The 16341-nt window shown below is 36.2% G+C and overlaps 1 protein-coding gene across 6 annotated transcripts in view; it reads right to left on the reverse strand.

The window, feature by feature from the left end:
• Positions 1-590: 590 nt before the first annotated feature.
• Positions 591-16341, reverse strand: part of LOC108566878 (syntaxin-binding protein 5) — a 124686-nt gene continuing 108935 nt past the window's right edge. Inside the window, exons 9-19 of one of the 6 annotated variants that reach the window (XM_017926982.1) lie at positions 16035-16329; positions 13795-14304; positions 12951-13149; positions 10139-10247; positions 5941-6057; positions 5434-5886; positions 5255-5363; positions 4831-4917; positions 3217-3312; positions 2610-2734; positions 591-2547 (exon numbers count right to left, since the gene is read on the reverse strand). In XM_017926982.1, coding sequence (XP_017782471.1) covers positions 2294-2547; positions 2610-2734; positions 3217-3312; positions 4831-4917; positions 5255-5363; positions 5434-5886; positions 5941-6057; positions 10139-10247; positions 12951-13149; positions 13795-14304; positions 16035-16329 — 2354 coding nt within the window. In that variant the 3' untranslated portion in view covers positions 591-2293. Of the gene's footprint in view, positions 2548-2609; positions 2735-3216; positions 3313-4830; positions 4918-5254; positions 5364-5433; positions 5887-5940; positions 6067-9847; positions 10248-11771; positions 12433-12950; positions 13150-13794; positions 14305-16034; positions 16330-16341 lie in introns of all 6 variants that reach the window. The other 5 variants (XM_017926981.1, XM_017926980.1, XM_017926978.1 and 2 more) reach the window with 5 other exon arrangements.

Below are 16341 nucleotides of genomic sequence, written 5' to 3' on the forward strand. Positions count from 1 at the left end.
TTTCACCATCAATAGCATTGGTAACAATTAGGGGGGAAAATAAAGTTGAGAAATAATGACGTAGATGTGAGACTGCCGAAGTCTTAAAATTAATAGGATACAAAAAATATAGTAATAATATAATGTAATTCAACTAGTAGTGAAAATAGTGACCAGCTTACGTAATTCAACAATTCTTAAAAATAATATTATTAATCATATGACTCTAATATTTAAATTTAATATATATATTATATTTGTTTGTCTGTAATTCTTATACGTTATGGTAATAATAATTCAATAATCATTATTATTTACATAGGCTGTTTTCCTATAGATATTATAAATGTTATTTAAACCATTTATTTCTTTAGTCGCAAGGCGATCCACACCGTGCAGGGTTTTATTCTTGTTTCTTTATAAACGCACGAGTGTTCACCTGATTATTTTTGTTGTTTATTCTTGTTTCAACGGACAACAAAATCATACGGTAGCCGACTCAATTCGACGCAAAGTTCGAAGATGATTCGGTTTTCATTTCCGTGTGAATTGAGACGGCCTTCACAATCGAACAATGGATCAATCAAAGGACAGAAATGAAAGAGCTCGGATATTTTTGTAGTTTTTTTTCTTGTTACAAGAAGTTTAACAATGCTTTTTGTTCCCGCCTCCCTTATATAAAAACACGTCTCCGATTCATTGATTACTAGTGATTTTTTTTTTGTCTATTTTTGTTATTTTTTTATTTTGCTACAACGCAAGTGGGCCGTGTCTAAAAGTGTAGGCCCGCAAAGAACGAAGATCGCACATAGATCTCAACAAATAACGTCAAAGCTCGAAGCCGATTTGTTTTCTGTTCCACGTAAATAAATAGAGATAGATGATACAGAGATAGATAGAGAGAGAAAATACATATAGTACATATCACTAACCGTAGGTTGCTTTTGTTTTTTCTTTGTCACTATGGTAACAGTCATATAATATATATAATATTTGTATATAATATTAAGCGCTACCCGCTAAGATAAACATATGAAATTTAAAAAAGTAGAAGGAATCGTTTTTTTTTGTTATTTTTTTTAGGTACGTTTGGCATTATATTTTTTTTTAATGATTTATTCCTTCGCGATGAGGGGGAAGACCGCTTAAGCTGTGATTTGGGGGGTGCGGATTAGGGATGAGAGCTAGTGGCGTTAACGATAGATATCGACTTCTTTTAGAAGTCTTATAGTTGCAAGGGAAGTTTATTGTCCTTCGAAATCAATTGGGCTGGTGGATGGTGCGCGAAATGGGTGGTGGTGGATTATGCAACTATAGAAAAATAGTCTTCGTCTTGGGGATGATTTGGTGCGGAGACTGCTCGAGAAGAGTAGATGGATCTTGCCCTTTCGTCGGCCTCACCCTTCTTGCAAATTCGGGCAAAAGCCATAACGATGCAAGCGCGATATGTGGTTTTAGTGGTCCAGGATTCTTTAGTTCTTCGCTAAGAGGGATTATCATCAACTACATCTTATATTTATTATCGCTCGCAAACTATAACAATATTTACCGAACCCACGATCGGGTTAAATGCTTCATGCACCAAGCGCAAAGTCTTCTACTTTCTATACTTTTTTTTGTTCCTTTTTTGTTTATTTTTTTTTAATATATATATATGTATATTTTGTCCGATAAAAACCTACGCGTACTCGAGTCAAAAAGTTTTACATGTACATTATTTATATAGAAGAGAGCGACGTGGCGCCTCGGATTATCCTCTTTATAAATCATTCATACTTAGTGCGAAAACCATGTGCAAAGACTCTTATAATATATAAAGTATATATATATTGTTTCTAGTTTTGTTGTTTATTTGTTTCGGCTGTCAGGCCAGAAAATTTACGCAACATTTATCCCGTTTCTTTCGAACCTTTCTGCTTCTTCTCTGTTATTTTAATATATATCACAATTCGTGTTTAAGTACTTAATATATCAATCTAAGATAGACCCGGGATGGAGCGCGCCCATCCATCCTCTTCCGTTCTTGCTCCATCATCATTATATTATTGCTAATTAATTAAACTCGATGCGCGCCCCGATCCTTCATGCTTTTAAAAACATTTATTACAACCCTCGAAAAAGACGCGAATTTCCGCTCATCGTCCAATTTTATTCGCCTTATTATTCAATTATTGACTATATTATTATTACATATATTTATATTCTTATTGATACGTTAATTGTATTCAATACACTAGCCTCAAAGATTGCGACTTACTAATAAAAGACTGTACACATTTGCCGGTTTGTTTTCGTTTGCTCCGCATGGTACAGGTTACAGCTGGTACCATTTCTTGTCTTTGTATTTGAGCATCAGATCGTGCGCGGTTCCGGCGAAGTTCTCTGCCTCGTTGCGCATCCTTTCCGAGCTATCCTCTAGTTTGCCCAGCTTCTCTCCGCGCTCGAGCATCAATTTGTGAGCCCTGGAGATCTCGTTGGAGGAGCTGGCCACGCGTGAGTTCATCTCCTGCAGGGCACCGGGGATGTGTTTTGCCACATGCTTGCTTGCCTTCCCGCTGTTCTCGCCAACTGAAACGCAAGATAAAACCATCAGACAAATTTGTGCCATCGTCGATGCTAAGCAAACTTACAAAGTTCCTCGCGGTCCAAGGACCTCACACCGCCTCCGAATAAGCCTCTAAAGAAGCTCTCCTTCGGTGGTTCAGGCATGTCCAGCGGTATAAAAATCTCGCCCAACATTACATTCATGTTAGTGCTGCAAACATAATAAAAACGTTACCTGGCGCATCCACTCATATATTTATGTCTACAGACATTTTATAAACATACTTGATACTAATCTAACATGGTATGATCTAATATCAATTTGTTATACAAAACAAGGTTATACATCATGCATCATGACTTTGTGAGGCTCTGTGCGCAACTTGATGGAGGCCCCTACTAACAAAATCGTTGCTTTTTTGCCAATTTCGAGGCCCCTTTGTCCTGCGACTATGCGGTAAAGCGTCACTGTTCCAACGTTTGTTTGAGAACTTTCTGAACATGTACAAAAATTGTGTTTTTTTGGAAATTTGAATATTTCTCGCCGATTTCTCAATACTCAATAATTTTGAATAAGATAAGAAAAACTTCATCATTAAAATCATGCAATATTATAATAATTCGAATGACTTATAACATCATTCGTTTAGTCTTAATATTAAAGTATCAGAATTGCAATTACAATAAACTTACCAAAAATCAGCGCAGAGTGTGAACTTTTGAAGTTCCGACGGTGAACAGAGGTATAATCCATGGCCTCGGTTACTGAAGCAGAAGGTCTTCGAGATCCTAGAAACAGACTCAGGCAATCAATCACGCGAATTAACGTCGTCACAATGAGAGAACGGTCAGCGACGGAGGCGATCTCGTTTCGTCTCTCGTATTTTGCGAAGCTTATAAATAAAAAAACGACAAAACATGAATAAATAAATAAATAGAACAAAATCAAATAAAATACAAATATATAAAACCAATCGAATAATTTACATGCAGAAACACGAAGCTCAAATAAACCTATAAATGAAAACAAAATGTATTGTAATCAAAAGCATGCATCTAAAAGTAGTGTCACATAAAAATGCAGTTTGTAGGTGTGCTCTTCTCTTATTCATCAACATATTTTATATACAGGGTAATTTATTTATGCACATTAATTATATTTTGATTTTTTTTATATGCGAATCATCGAAAGATAAACGAAATATGGTGCACGTGTAAAAAATTTAAAGTTTGTGAAGAAAAATAGTACGTGCGAAGAAATTACACAAAGGGATACATAGTTTTTTGTTTCTACTACTTGTGACACTCGCGCAGACTGCATTTTGTTTCAACAACACAATCTAACCTGCAAAAAATAAGCTCTCTAATGAACGAAACCAATAATCATCGGACAAGGTGTCCCAGATCATATTGTTCATCATTTGCTTTCTGAATATAACACAGACGATATGATATCCAGTAAAATTTGTTGTAAGTAGATTAAATACATATATTTAGCAATAGTATTGAATTTAGTGAATTATGGTACGTACACACTATTTTTATAGTATAGATCGCAATACTATGTAGTTTGAGTCGAAATGTTTTTTTTATTAACATCGTAAGTAATGTTACTTCTAAAAACAAGTATTTTATTGAATTGTAACGTATCCAGTTTCATAATGTGCAATAGAAACTTTATGACGGTACATAGTGTGTGCGCATCATTAGATTTTCTTTAAGATTGCAATATCCATTCTAGTATAGATAGATGCGGACATAATTCAAATTCTAGTAACAAAAAATAATGATGAATATCTGGGACACCGTGTATATAAATATAAAAAGAACGAATTCATCCAGACATTGAACAAATTATGTACCAACAACAACACACAAAAAGTTTTTAAACACATCAATTTAAAAAAAATATATGTTGATCGAGCGAGTTGTCAAGAAATCGGACGGATACGTCGAACCACATTTCCTGACATTCGACGGTAGTAAAAATATATGGAATGTACAAAATATGATATGCAAAAAATAGACATAGATCTTCACAAAAACATAGGGACGAATATCTACGCTCAAAATAAATAAGACAAAAAAATGTAGCTACTTGATGTACACATTTGATTTGATTATAATTGCTTCACATCGACTATTGACTTTTTTTTAATTTTAAAGACACCACAAACATATTCCAGTGTGCGTGTGGATGGATGTATGCGACGTGTTTTTGGTAATGTATGCGTACAAATATTCGTTTTTTTAATTTTTTGTTGTTGTTGTGGTGTTGGTGGAGGTATGGGCGCGTCTGGAACTTACTGGTTAGTGTCCTCGTTAACAATGAGTTGTTGGCCCCAAATGGACAACATTGGGTCTACTATGCCTTTGTTTGATTGTGTCTGGAAACTATCACAACCAAGGTGTAAATCAGTTCAGAAAAAAGAATGAAACAAAACAAAAATAGAGAAGATCCATTAAAGAAAAAATAACAACAAAAATCGATGGATGTTGTTCTTGATCGCCCACGATCCCACCCGTCCCATACTGATGATATCGTTACATGAATAATGTTCATGCAGTAACCGTAGACCTTCCTAAAGGGAGAAGGTTGTAAAGAGGAATGAAAGATAGATTTTAAGGGTGCAGCGCAGCTATGGTGGCTAATGGAAAATCCAGTGAATCAGTTCAAGAAAGAGAGAAAAAGTAAGAAAGAAGTGGGGAGATCCGGTTCGCAGGGTCCTACCTTAGTTCCGAAAGCGGAAGAAAATCTATGTCGATCAGTGGCCTTAGACTAGGAAGGCTGTACACCTGAAGGTGGCCGTTGGATACGTAACACGCCAAGCATATGCTATCTGCAGATGAATAAAAACAAAACATTAAGTTATAAAATTGTGGTAAGAGAAGTTTAATTTGCGAATGAACCTTTCATCGATGTCGTCACAGCTTTTACGACGAAGTCGGTGTCGGCGATCTGCTGGCGGTAGACGCACGTCTGCGATGGTAGTCCAACAACTCTAGCCTGTTTCTCGCTGGTGATGACTACGTACTGACGATCTCCGGGCGGCTCGCGCTGGTTGTCTCCCAACGTGGGGCTCATCCTGCTAGAGCACTTGGTAGGCGTGCCCAACTTGCTGTCTCTGCGGTCCTTGTTATCATCCTTCCACGACTCGTAGCTATTTGGAATGAGTGAACCGTTGCAGTCCATAAAGGACATGGACAAGATGGCACCCTTCAACCGGAAAATGGTGACACCGACGAGGGAGACAACCACTGGCTGCGAGGAGCGACTGTCCGGATCCGTAGGTCCTATCAGCACGGTCAGCACCGAACCCAGGCTCGTTCCTACCCATAATGTGGGCGTCATGTGGTTGGGTTCTACAGCATCCGCATGTTAAAACATTTGTCCAAAATGGCATATGCATTAATTACCTGTGCGCTTTGCATAAGAGTCGGCGAAGACCAGGCATTGGATCGCCTCTGCGGTGATATTTTCCAATGAGCTGATCGAAGACGAACGCGACCTCGAGAACGAGTTGTCCAGCTTATCTACGCGGCCCATAAACACAATCGACTATTAGACAAACCCATCGACCCAACCTTCGCATTGCGTTATTATACATTATTCGTTTTTTTTTAATTTACCGCGTAAATGCAACAACAAAAACAAAAAATATACACAACATATAGGACCAAGCGCATGCGCATTAAAGCTTATTCGCGCATCATTTCAACGACAAAGAAAAACGATTATCATTTTATCATTTTTCTTTATGTTTCAATAATTATTATTTTCATAAGATGATTCACTTAAATATATCTGTTGCTCTGAATATACTAATTCGGGTATTGGCAGATAAATATGTGTGGAACTAGTCCAAATCCGTTGCATCAAAACAAATAGTAAAGTCTTTAACTCTTTGAGGGGTGGTGGTATACGCATTGTTCCACCTTTTGAACATGCCTAGCAAGGCATTATTATAATTTTATAGAAAATTACCATTTAGGTTGGTTGGTATGTCAAAGGATGAATCTTGATAGGCAAGACCATCCAATGTTGATTCAGTTGACGTAGTTATCTGATTCCGTTGTCCAGAAATTTAGGAATTTATGGCCCCTCATAGAGTGAAAGTTAACTATATAAAGTTTAACTTTTAATAGTAAGAACTAGTTCCGTAACATTTACTTTTTCCTGATATTACCTGAATTTGCATTTCGAGTTTAAGATATTCAAGCAAAATATAGTAACTAGCCTTCTTCGTTTTAGCTTTACCCTGCGATTCTTAAACTTTTCGTACTAAAGATGTATAACAAAATTAGCAATATATTATGTGTTCATTGATACATTTTTAATTTTAAAATATTTTTTAATATTTAATAACTGTTATTAGCTAATCTAATTATATTTGATAATGTGAATAGAACTTTTATGTTTACAGTTACTAAATTCTACTTAATTTACTTTAAATAAAAAAAAAACAATTTTAACTTTAATATTAAGTTATTTTGTATTATATGAAAAGTATTGGGAACTCGGCACCTCCGTCAATTCTAACGTAATGTATTTATAATATATCTAATTAACAGTTATAATAACTCATTCAAATATATCAATAAACACAAAATATGTAATGATTTTTTATGTATAATATTATAATTCAAATATTTTGATATAGTATTTTGTATATATCAACATATACACTTTAACTAAGATTACTCACTATTCACCAAGTGTCGAAAAGTTAAGAGTTTTACCCTTTTATGAATGTTAATGTCTCTCTTCGCGATGTCCAAATTTGAATTATCTTTTTTTTTTCTGTATTGAAATGCTGGGAATTGGACTTGGATGTAATGTTGAAGCTGAATCTGAATGATGTATCACTTGAAATAACACTTTTCGTGTTATGTATTAGTTATATACATGGATTATGTAGAGAAATGGATAGATAGAGATATTTACATATATATAGAGAGAGACCAATAAAGATTTGCATGCAGTCTAAAGTGCATTACTAAAGCACACAACAACATTCACAACGCTTAGTGCTGCGGAAACAAAAAAAAACACATTTCCTTTACACAAGACCACATGCTGGCAAGACACGATGTTTTACGTGTGGAAATGCACTTGGATTGCTTAAAAACAAGCGCAAAATTTTGAGAAATTTCCTGAATTTAAAGACTTAATAATAAATTTCAATTAATTTCGAATATAAACCTTTAGATTTATAAACCTTAATGATAATTTTAATATTAATTTAGTTAATAAATACTATTAATGTAAGAAGAATAATAATTACTAAAAAAATAATTATACGTTAATAAGTTTTTTTTTTAAATATAAATATATTAATTTGCAGCTAAATACGTGTGGTTGTTAGTAAATTTGCGTTATTATAAATTACGTTCTACGTGCAATTATTGTATAGTTTGGTTCTAAACAATCCAAGTGTTCCAATCGTGCAAAGCTCGCACTGTTTCTTTCATCAAAACAACATCTGCTTATTGTCATTCGCACAAGTCAGTGTTAGTAATTAGTGTAATATGGAACTGAACTGAAAACTCGACTGAACGAAAACAATTAAAAATAATAATAATACAAAAGAAAACTAAAGTTTTTCTTTTTTGTTAATTTCTTCTTGTGAATAAAACCAATAATAAAAGAAATTGTAAACGAAAAGTAAGTGTGTTTTTTCATATGTGTGTATGCGTGTTGCTCGGGGTTTGGTGTGATATCTTTTTTTTTGGCACGTTCCACATCGATATAGACACTTATACGCAAATATATATGTAGAAAGAGATAGAGTTTCATAACAGCAATGTCAGTTCAATGAAGGGGGAAGAGATGATAGAGTGACACATAGATGCATTGGAGAGTGGTGAATGTAGAGACAGATGGGGGGATTCTGAAAGTGGCCCGACAAAGGTCATAGTATCTGTGGTCAGAACACTTCAGCTACGCAAGAATTTTATACATGTTTTTCTCAGTAGAGAGGAAAAAAAGCATGTAACAAACAATAAATAACTAAAGAGATGGAGATGTCTCGTGAAGTGGTTGAGAACACAGATATTTTACAAACATTAATGGGGGGAGTTTACTACAAAATCCATAGGAAAACGAACGTGAAGAGTACTAAAACAACAAGATGAGGTACATACAATTTTGGATAGTACATGTCACCTTAAAAAAAAAAACAAGAAAACAAAACAAAATATAACAATTATACATGCCTAGATCAAAAGTTCTACGGTGGATTTGTGGATCTATTTTACTGTTCGTTTTTTTTTTTCAATATTTTTGTTCTCAAATATTCATTACTTTCAGTGCGGAAAACTTACAACTCTCTGTGCGCTCTATAAATTACTAAATCTAAACGGTCTTACGTGTTTTCATTTCATTTTGCGAAAAAATACGCAATGAATCTCAAGGGTGGATATCTATATATATATATAGTTTCGATGGTTACGATGTCAAGTGTGAATTAGATGCGATGGGGGTCGAGGATGGGCAATAAAATGTCTAAAGACTTGGACTTCAATTGATACGAATTACTGGTTAATTGATATCTTCTCAATTACGTTTTACCTACTTTGTGAGCTTTCAGCTTTGCCAACTGAAGGGTGAAAATAATAACAAAAAATACTATCAAGAATCGCTAATTTGTGATATCACTTCTAAACTCTATATTAGTTACGTGGGTGTGCCTCGAAAGAGAAAATAACTATTGCATATAACATCACATTAATTATTGCTGTTCATTTCAATATATTATTTATGACTTATATTAAGAATCAAATCTAAGTCTTTTAATATAGATTTGAGTATATTTTCATATAATAAATTAATAATATTTGGATTAGTATTAAAATACGACATAAAAAGATAATTGCAAGTCATTGGTTAAATTTTGTAAAATTAATAATAACTAAGTGTTGGTATCATCATCAAAATACTGCAATATTAAATAAATGTAATCTGACATTGATGTTCCGTGCAATGTTCAATACAGTTGACTATTAGTGTATGTACGTCATGAATTGTTTCCATATTGTAAGTTCAATAAACTGAAAAAAAATTCAAAAATTATAATTATTTTTTTTATATGCAATAGTTGATTCTTAATTCAATGTTTTGAAAAGTCTATATAAGAAGAATCTACTAGATATATATATATAGTGAAATAGATAGAGAGAGATATAAAGGAAGCAACGAATCTACTGAACTGTTCGAAGATTGAGTAATTTAGCGAAACAGAGTGAAAAGTAAGAAGTAGGAATAGAATAGAGAAATAGACAATATATAATTATATATAAATATATACGGGGGTGACTGTACTACCAAAACTGGAATATTGTCGGGCGACGAGCAGTTGCTGTCGCGGGCCGCCACCGGACGACTGGGGGGCGGCTCCGGCGCTGTTGGGAATGTGTTGGATGGTCTGGTGGTGTTGATGATGATGAAGATGGTGAAGATGGTGGTGGTTGGTGAATGATGATTGATGGCCGCCGCCGCCGCCAAAGGAGTCCTCCAGGAGGTGGTAGCTGCCGCCGCCGCTGCCGGCGGCTGTGGCTGATGTGTTGATGGTTGTGGTGGTTGTGGACAGACACTTGTGCAGTTTGTTGCGGGTACCTTGCGATCGGGAGCGGCGCGGCGGATCGGGCCTAGCGCCTCGCACGGCCCCGCCGCCTCCACCACCTGGACACGCCGACGCTGACGCTGGACTGCACACACCATTTATCTGTCCCAAAAGCCAACAAAACACAGTACTTTCACACACTAAATACACACATAACGCTGCATCTGGTCAATACGATGATTATCATCATAATCATCGTTATCATAACATCATCATCAATTATTAAATATGGTTTTACTAAATAAACAGATATACATGTATGTACTTTTGTTCCTCCAACAGTCGTAAATCGTAATACATAAAACAGACAGATGTTTCCGCGGGAAACGCGCGCTCCCCTCTCGCTTCAACCAATCCGGTGGGCTGCTCTAGCTATGTTTTCAGGTATGTTAGATTAGGTGTATTCAGAAGGGCGCGCGCCTCTCGCGCGGAATTCTAATGTGCTTCTAGACGAGTGCAAGCAGAGCGCATCTTCCCCGTGCGTCTGGTCCGGGCGTTTTCCACGTCCGTTCTGGGAAAACGCGAGGATCTCAAGCCGCGACGGGGGAGGCCTAGTTCGAACAACATGGGTCTTTTGGGAATTTCAGGCGCTACGTGCCCACCCACAGTTCGCCGCCCTCCGATTCGGGAAAAATCGGAGGACAGGTGTCCCCGGATGCGTGGGTAGGCGTTCGGGTGCGTTCAAGTATAGTCTAGTTCTTGTGTACGAAACTACACGCAAATTTACCCAACAACAGGTCGAGTAGGCAACTGCTCTCATCGTCCTTCAACACAAACCAAAGCCACCGTGAACATAGTCACAAACCCCCCGCACGCTGAAATCAATCAACAGTTATATACAACATTGCTCATCAAACACAAACATAATCACAAAACATTGGTCGGCTCTCCGATCGAGATCGATGCGCAACAAACAGCATATTTGTATACAGAAATACATCATCTTACAGACTATACCAAAAACCAAAAACAGAACACCTCGCAGTGTGAAGGAAAAAGAAATCATAATTCAAGGAACAAATTAAAAGAACAAAACATTAAATAAAAGTATAAAAGAAAAAACGGGGAATAATAAGTAAAAAGCGTATCGGCAAACAAGCGAGAAAAATCGGTCTGAAATGGGACGAAACTTAAATTAAACGAATATATAATAAACATATGTTTTTAGTATGTTTTCGTTCTTGGGCCATGTAAATATTATTTGTTTTAAATCTTTGTTAAATGAAAGAAAAAATAAATAAAAATAAAACTAATAATTGTAAACCACCACCGTACGTTTGACATTCCTTAAAGAAACATGTAGAAAAATATTCAAGATAAATCACTACCAACTTTGCTAAATTACCAATTATAATAAATACTTCTACCGAAATCAGACATTAATAAACAAGAAGAAGACGCAAGCACAAACACACAACATTCTTCACTAAAAAATCTTTCAGTTCTGTGTGTTGTGTGTGGACCCTATTGGTAGTTCATTCAGAAGAGATAAATAGAAAGAGATTTAGTAAGGGTTTGGGAGGATTATTAAGTTATTATTTTTCTTGTTTTGTTTTAATTATTTGGGTGGGTTGGGTGGTGGATATTTGGTCGATGATTTTTTATTTTTTTAGAGTAAAGACTTACTGAAACGTCTCATCAAGTGTCCGGCGAACGAGGGTTGCGCATTGCAGGGCACCTCTTTATCGTCCTTGTCGCCGCGCAGATCCAACATTAGGTCGGGTTTGTACTTGATATTTGGCACCGAGAGTAGTCTCTGGTCGCGTGACCTCTGCTTCTTTTTTTTGTTCCGAGGTGGTGGAACTGGGCCATCGGGAAGGTCAAGGTCGCAGGGTCTGTCCACGGCCTTCGCTGCGCCCTTACCACAGCCTCCTGCATCTAAAGTGTCATCCGATTCGTATAGCTCTTCGCATTCGGAATCTTTGGTGTCTAACACGTCATCGGACTCTTCGGCATCCTCTTCGTTCTCCTCCTCGTAAGAAGGATCTTGGGTAGGAGAGACTCCTGCATAAAATATTGAGTTGCGCTTGGCCGTCGTCGACGAGGAGGACGACGAGTTTGAACGGAACTTGATCTTGATGTCGACCTTCGATAGGCGCCTCTTGATGTTCAAAGATGACTTCCACGTGGATGATTTCCTGCGGCCGGCCGCTGTTTGTGGTATCGGCACCGCCTGCTCGACGACATCTTCGAGCGCTTCGTGGGCTACTTCGACGGGGGTGGTGTTGGTGATGGTGGTGGGCAACGGGCAGGGCATGGGGAATAAAGGGGACTCCGGAGATCCCATCTACAGGCATGCACAGGCCCAGATTTACACACAAAATCATAATAATCGTAAACAAAAAAAAAATAACGAAAAAGTAAATCATAAACAAAATAAAAGTGAAATAAATAAAACATTTGTAAAACACCAATAAACAAACTAATGAAAATAAATCAGTTATATAAATCAGGTGGTTGCGAAGAGGACCGGATTATGAGAATGCCACTCAAAATAACCTCTTCAAACTTACGACGATACACCTTCTCAAGTAGCAAATTAACATATACGTAAAATAAATAAGGAGTCGGCAACATAAAACTAATAGTAATCATAATAACAATAATAATATAAGAATAATTAAATAAATAGATCGTTGATCAGATTTGGGGTCAGTAGAAGTAGTAGTGCTAACAATAATATCATGCCTGCAAGAGAATTATTTGAATCCGAAAGGCTGAGATATGTGTTCAAATATAGAGTTGTAGATAAGAGAAGAAGGTAATAGAGAAAATAAATAGATTTTGGTGGAAGATGATAATAACCTGATCAATGCTGGGACTTCTGGGGTGCCGGTCGTCCCGGTCTATGGGTAGGATGTCGGTGGTGCCGCGCTTCGGGCTCCTCGGGGCTCTGCAGTATGGGTCCTGGGCGCCATACAGATCCGGACTTCCCACGTTCAACAAACAAACCTTCTGCTCTATGTCGATTATAACAATACCGGCCTCGTTTCCATACGCCATCCTGAAAACATTCAAGAAACACAAGACGCATTTAATATATTGGTCATGATATAATATATTTAAATATATTCAATGTAAATGATTATTGGAAGTTTGAAATTATTTATATGACTTAAATTTTAGATAATTTTTCAAGTATTATTATTATTCATTTTTAGATAAACAGGAAACGCATATAAAATTTGTTAAAATCTTGCGGGCCATGGTTGCTAATCGCTAACATCACACTTTTCTAGATTAATTTGTCTGAGAACATTCTCTTCCAAAATTCGATTGAGGTTCGTTCCGTGTAATAGAAACCACTTGCTTTACAAACTCTGTTCATCTAATAGATGTTCACGGTTACAACGTTACGGGTAACGTCTTCGATAAAATAAGATCCAATTACACCTTTTGATCAAACTACACACTACGTGGTAGTTACTCTGTGAAGTTGTATTGGTCGATAATTAATCTCTCATGAATTTAGAGCAGTGACTAAAGTCTGAATATAAGAATCTTTAATGATTTAGTATGAAAATAATCACGTTTACACTGTTAAAATAAAGCGAGACAATAAAGTTTCAATATAATAATTAAATTACGATAATTTCAAGAATTTAAGTCAATCAATTGTAAATATATTGTTAGAATTTTTAATACTTACAATCCGTATGAACTGTTGATGGTCAGTGAGGTGATATTAGATGGGGCTTCACCGTTGCTCCAGGGTGTGATGCAGACAAGCTGTACCTGGTAACCTACGGGCTTCTTATGGTTACCAGCGCGTACTCTGAGGATGTCCTTTCTATCGGAGGACTCCATCATATCCAGGCGAGAGCCTGAACCTGCGCTACCTGGCCCAGAGAACTGACAGTCCGGAGAGCATTCGCCCTCGTCGGGGTTCTCGTAGACTATGGGAACCTCTAACACAGTCATTTCTTCATTGCTCTCGAATCTCTTGAAGCAGTAGAGGATGACATGGCTCGAGGCTCCTGCAAGACACAGTTTCCTTGACTCCGGACAAAACGAGATCAGCTGCACCGCGAAAGGCTCATCTTCGCTCTCGAGCGACCTTCGAGCTGGCTTTTCAAAAATCTTAGCCGTCTTCAGTTTGTATAGGACCTGTAGTGTACCGGCACTTGCATCCCAGAATTTTAGGGTACCATCAGCATGTCTGCACAAAAATATATTTAATTTCAGTTTGGAAAATACTCAATGAAATAAAACAAAATATCAAACAAAAACTATAGCTATTTAACTATGTAATGTTTGTTATAGTAAACTCAACTCCTCAATTACTTTAATTTTTAATGGCTGTTATACAATAAACAAAAATTGGTGTGTACAATAGTATACATACGTAGTCAAGAATTTGTAAATTTGTAATCACCGAATCTAATCTTAGAAATTATACTGTTTAGTAGGGGAAGTAGTAGTAGTAGTAAATTCACCAATAATGAGATTTATTACAATTTAAAGTTCAGAAGAATATGAAAAAAAATCAACAATTGTAATTTGCTGTTTAATTAATTAAGCTTTGTTTTTAAACTCATTTTCTGTACACATTACTGACATTCGTCAAGCAATAAACAATTTACCTTGCAACTTGATAATTATAATACAAACAATCGCTGGTTTAAAAATGTATTACTCATTGAATCGTGTTATTTATAGAATTATATAAAACTGGTGTAATAAAAATAGTAATAGTAATAATTTATTAAAACAAAGAAATATTTATAGTTTATTGACATCTATATATTCTTTTTTTGGTCTATTACTTTTTATAGGTCACCGTAATGTTAAATGCAGAGGACGAATGAAAAGAAAGACGAGGCAGAATTGGGAATTTTGCTGGAGCCGGAAAATTTGGATAGCGAAATATTGAAGAGTGCAGAGAGCTGCGAGATTGTAGCTGCATACATAACAGAGGTCCTACTGACTAAAGAAGAAGACGAGAGGAGACAGCAGGCCCTACGAGGGCAGTGGCAATAGAGCACAGACATAAGTGATCCAAGGGACGTGCCAGACAGGCAAGAACAATCAGCATCGCAGAGGAATACAGGTCCTGTATGCTGACGAAGAAAAGGAGAGGTTTTAGTGCGACAAGAATCCCACAGTACCACGACTTCACCCCGTAAAGTTTCCTCTCCTCTAAAAAAATGGAACAGCATAAATGTTGTTTGACTATTAACTTGAAATTATGCAACTTGTATTATTTGACTTAATACAAGTTCCTAAAATACTCGTATATAATAAAAGATAATTAGCAAATTCCGTATAGTGTGTATGCACCTCTATTTTAATAGTTTTATCATCATCTAGCCAAGTTATGTACTTACAAAGTATAATATACTTTTTATATAAAGTGTTGCATAAATTGATATTTTACATAAACTTTTATAATCAGAAAGTATCTATAATTTTTAGTTTCATACCTCCTTAAAAGATTAGTTTTATATCAAAAGTCAAGTATATTTAATCCTAAAGGATGTATTCAAATCAACTGAAGCAAACAAAAAAATAATTGTGAATATAACGTATAAAAATAATTGGTCTGCACAATAAAAAAGGGGAATTTTAACAGTTACCCAAATTGAGTGTTACACAATTAAAAAAGATAAAATTACATTTCCCGTCGATAAAGTATTCAATTTTCCAATTTATGTATTGGCAAATATGCAGTTTCTGTCTGCATTTGAATGTAGCTTATCTTGGTATGTATTTAAAAACTATTTTTTTATACAACAGTAATTATATATTCAGTTTACTCACTAATTTATTTTATTTACATTTTTAAATATTAATAAAATGGTAATAAATAATGTAATATTAATTGTTTGTCAAGTACAATTAGTGAATATGGGATTAATAAAGGGTTGTTATGATATGGGAGTTGCTTACCCCGTCAAAATGATCTCGCTGTAGCTGCAGGAAGTCACCGTCCAAGTTCCACCGCTGATGGGCCAATCTTGGTCGGAGAAGTCCGTCCGCTTCACCGCTGTAGCGATTCCTACTGAATAGAAGGCAGGAATCAGATCTGCCGGACAATCGGCTAAATAACTGCAGCAGGTGACTGGCGACTCGTGTATGTTCATCGGGTACGGATTCTCTAAACACGGGAAACCAACGGTCTGCAGATCGATGACCACCAGGTCAGTCTGTAGTAAAGCAATGATGGCGTATGGCTCTTGCATCTCTTCACCGTCGA

Source organism: Nicrophorus vespilloides, unplaced genomic scaffold (assembly GCF_001412225.1).
Source record: "Nicrophorus vespilloides isolate i.1.1-1 unplaced genomic scaffold, Nicve_v1.0, whole genome shotgun sequence".
NCBI classification, from domain to species: domain Eukaryota; kingdom Metazoa; phylum Arthropoda; class Insecta; order Coleoptera; family Silphidae; genus Nicrophorus; species Nicrophorus vespilloides.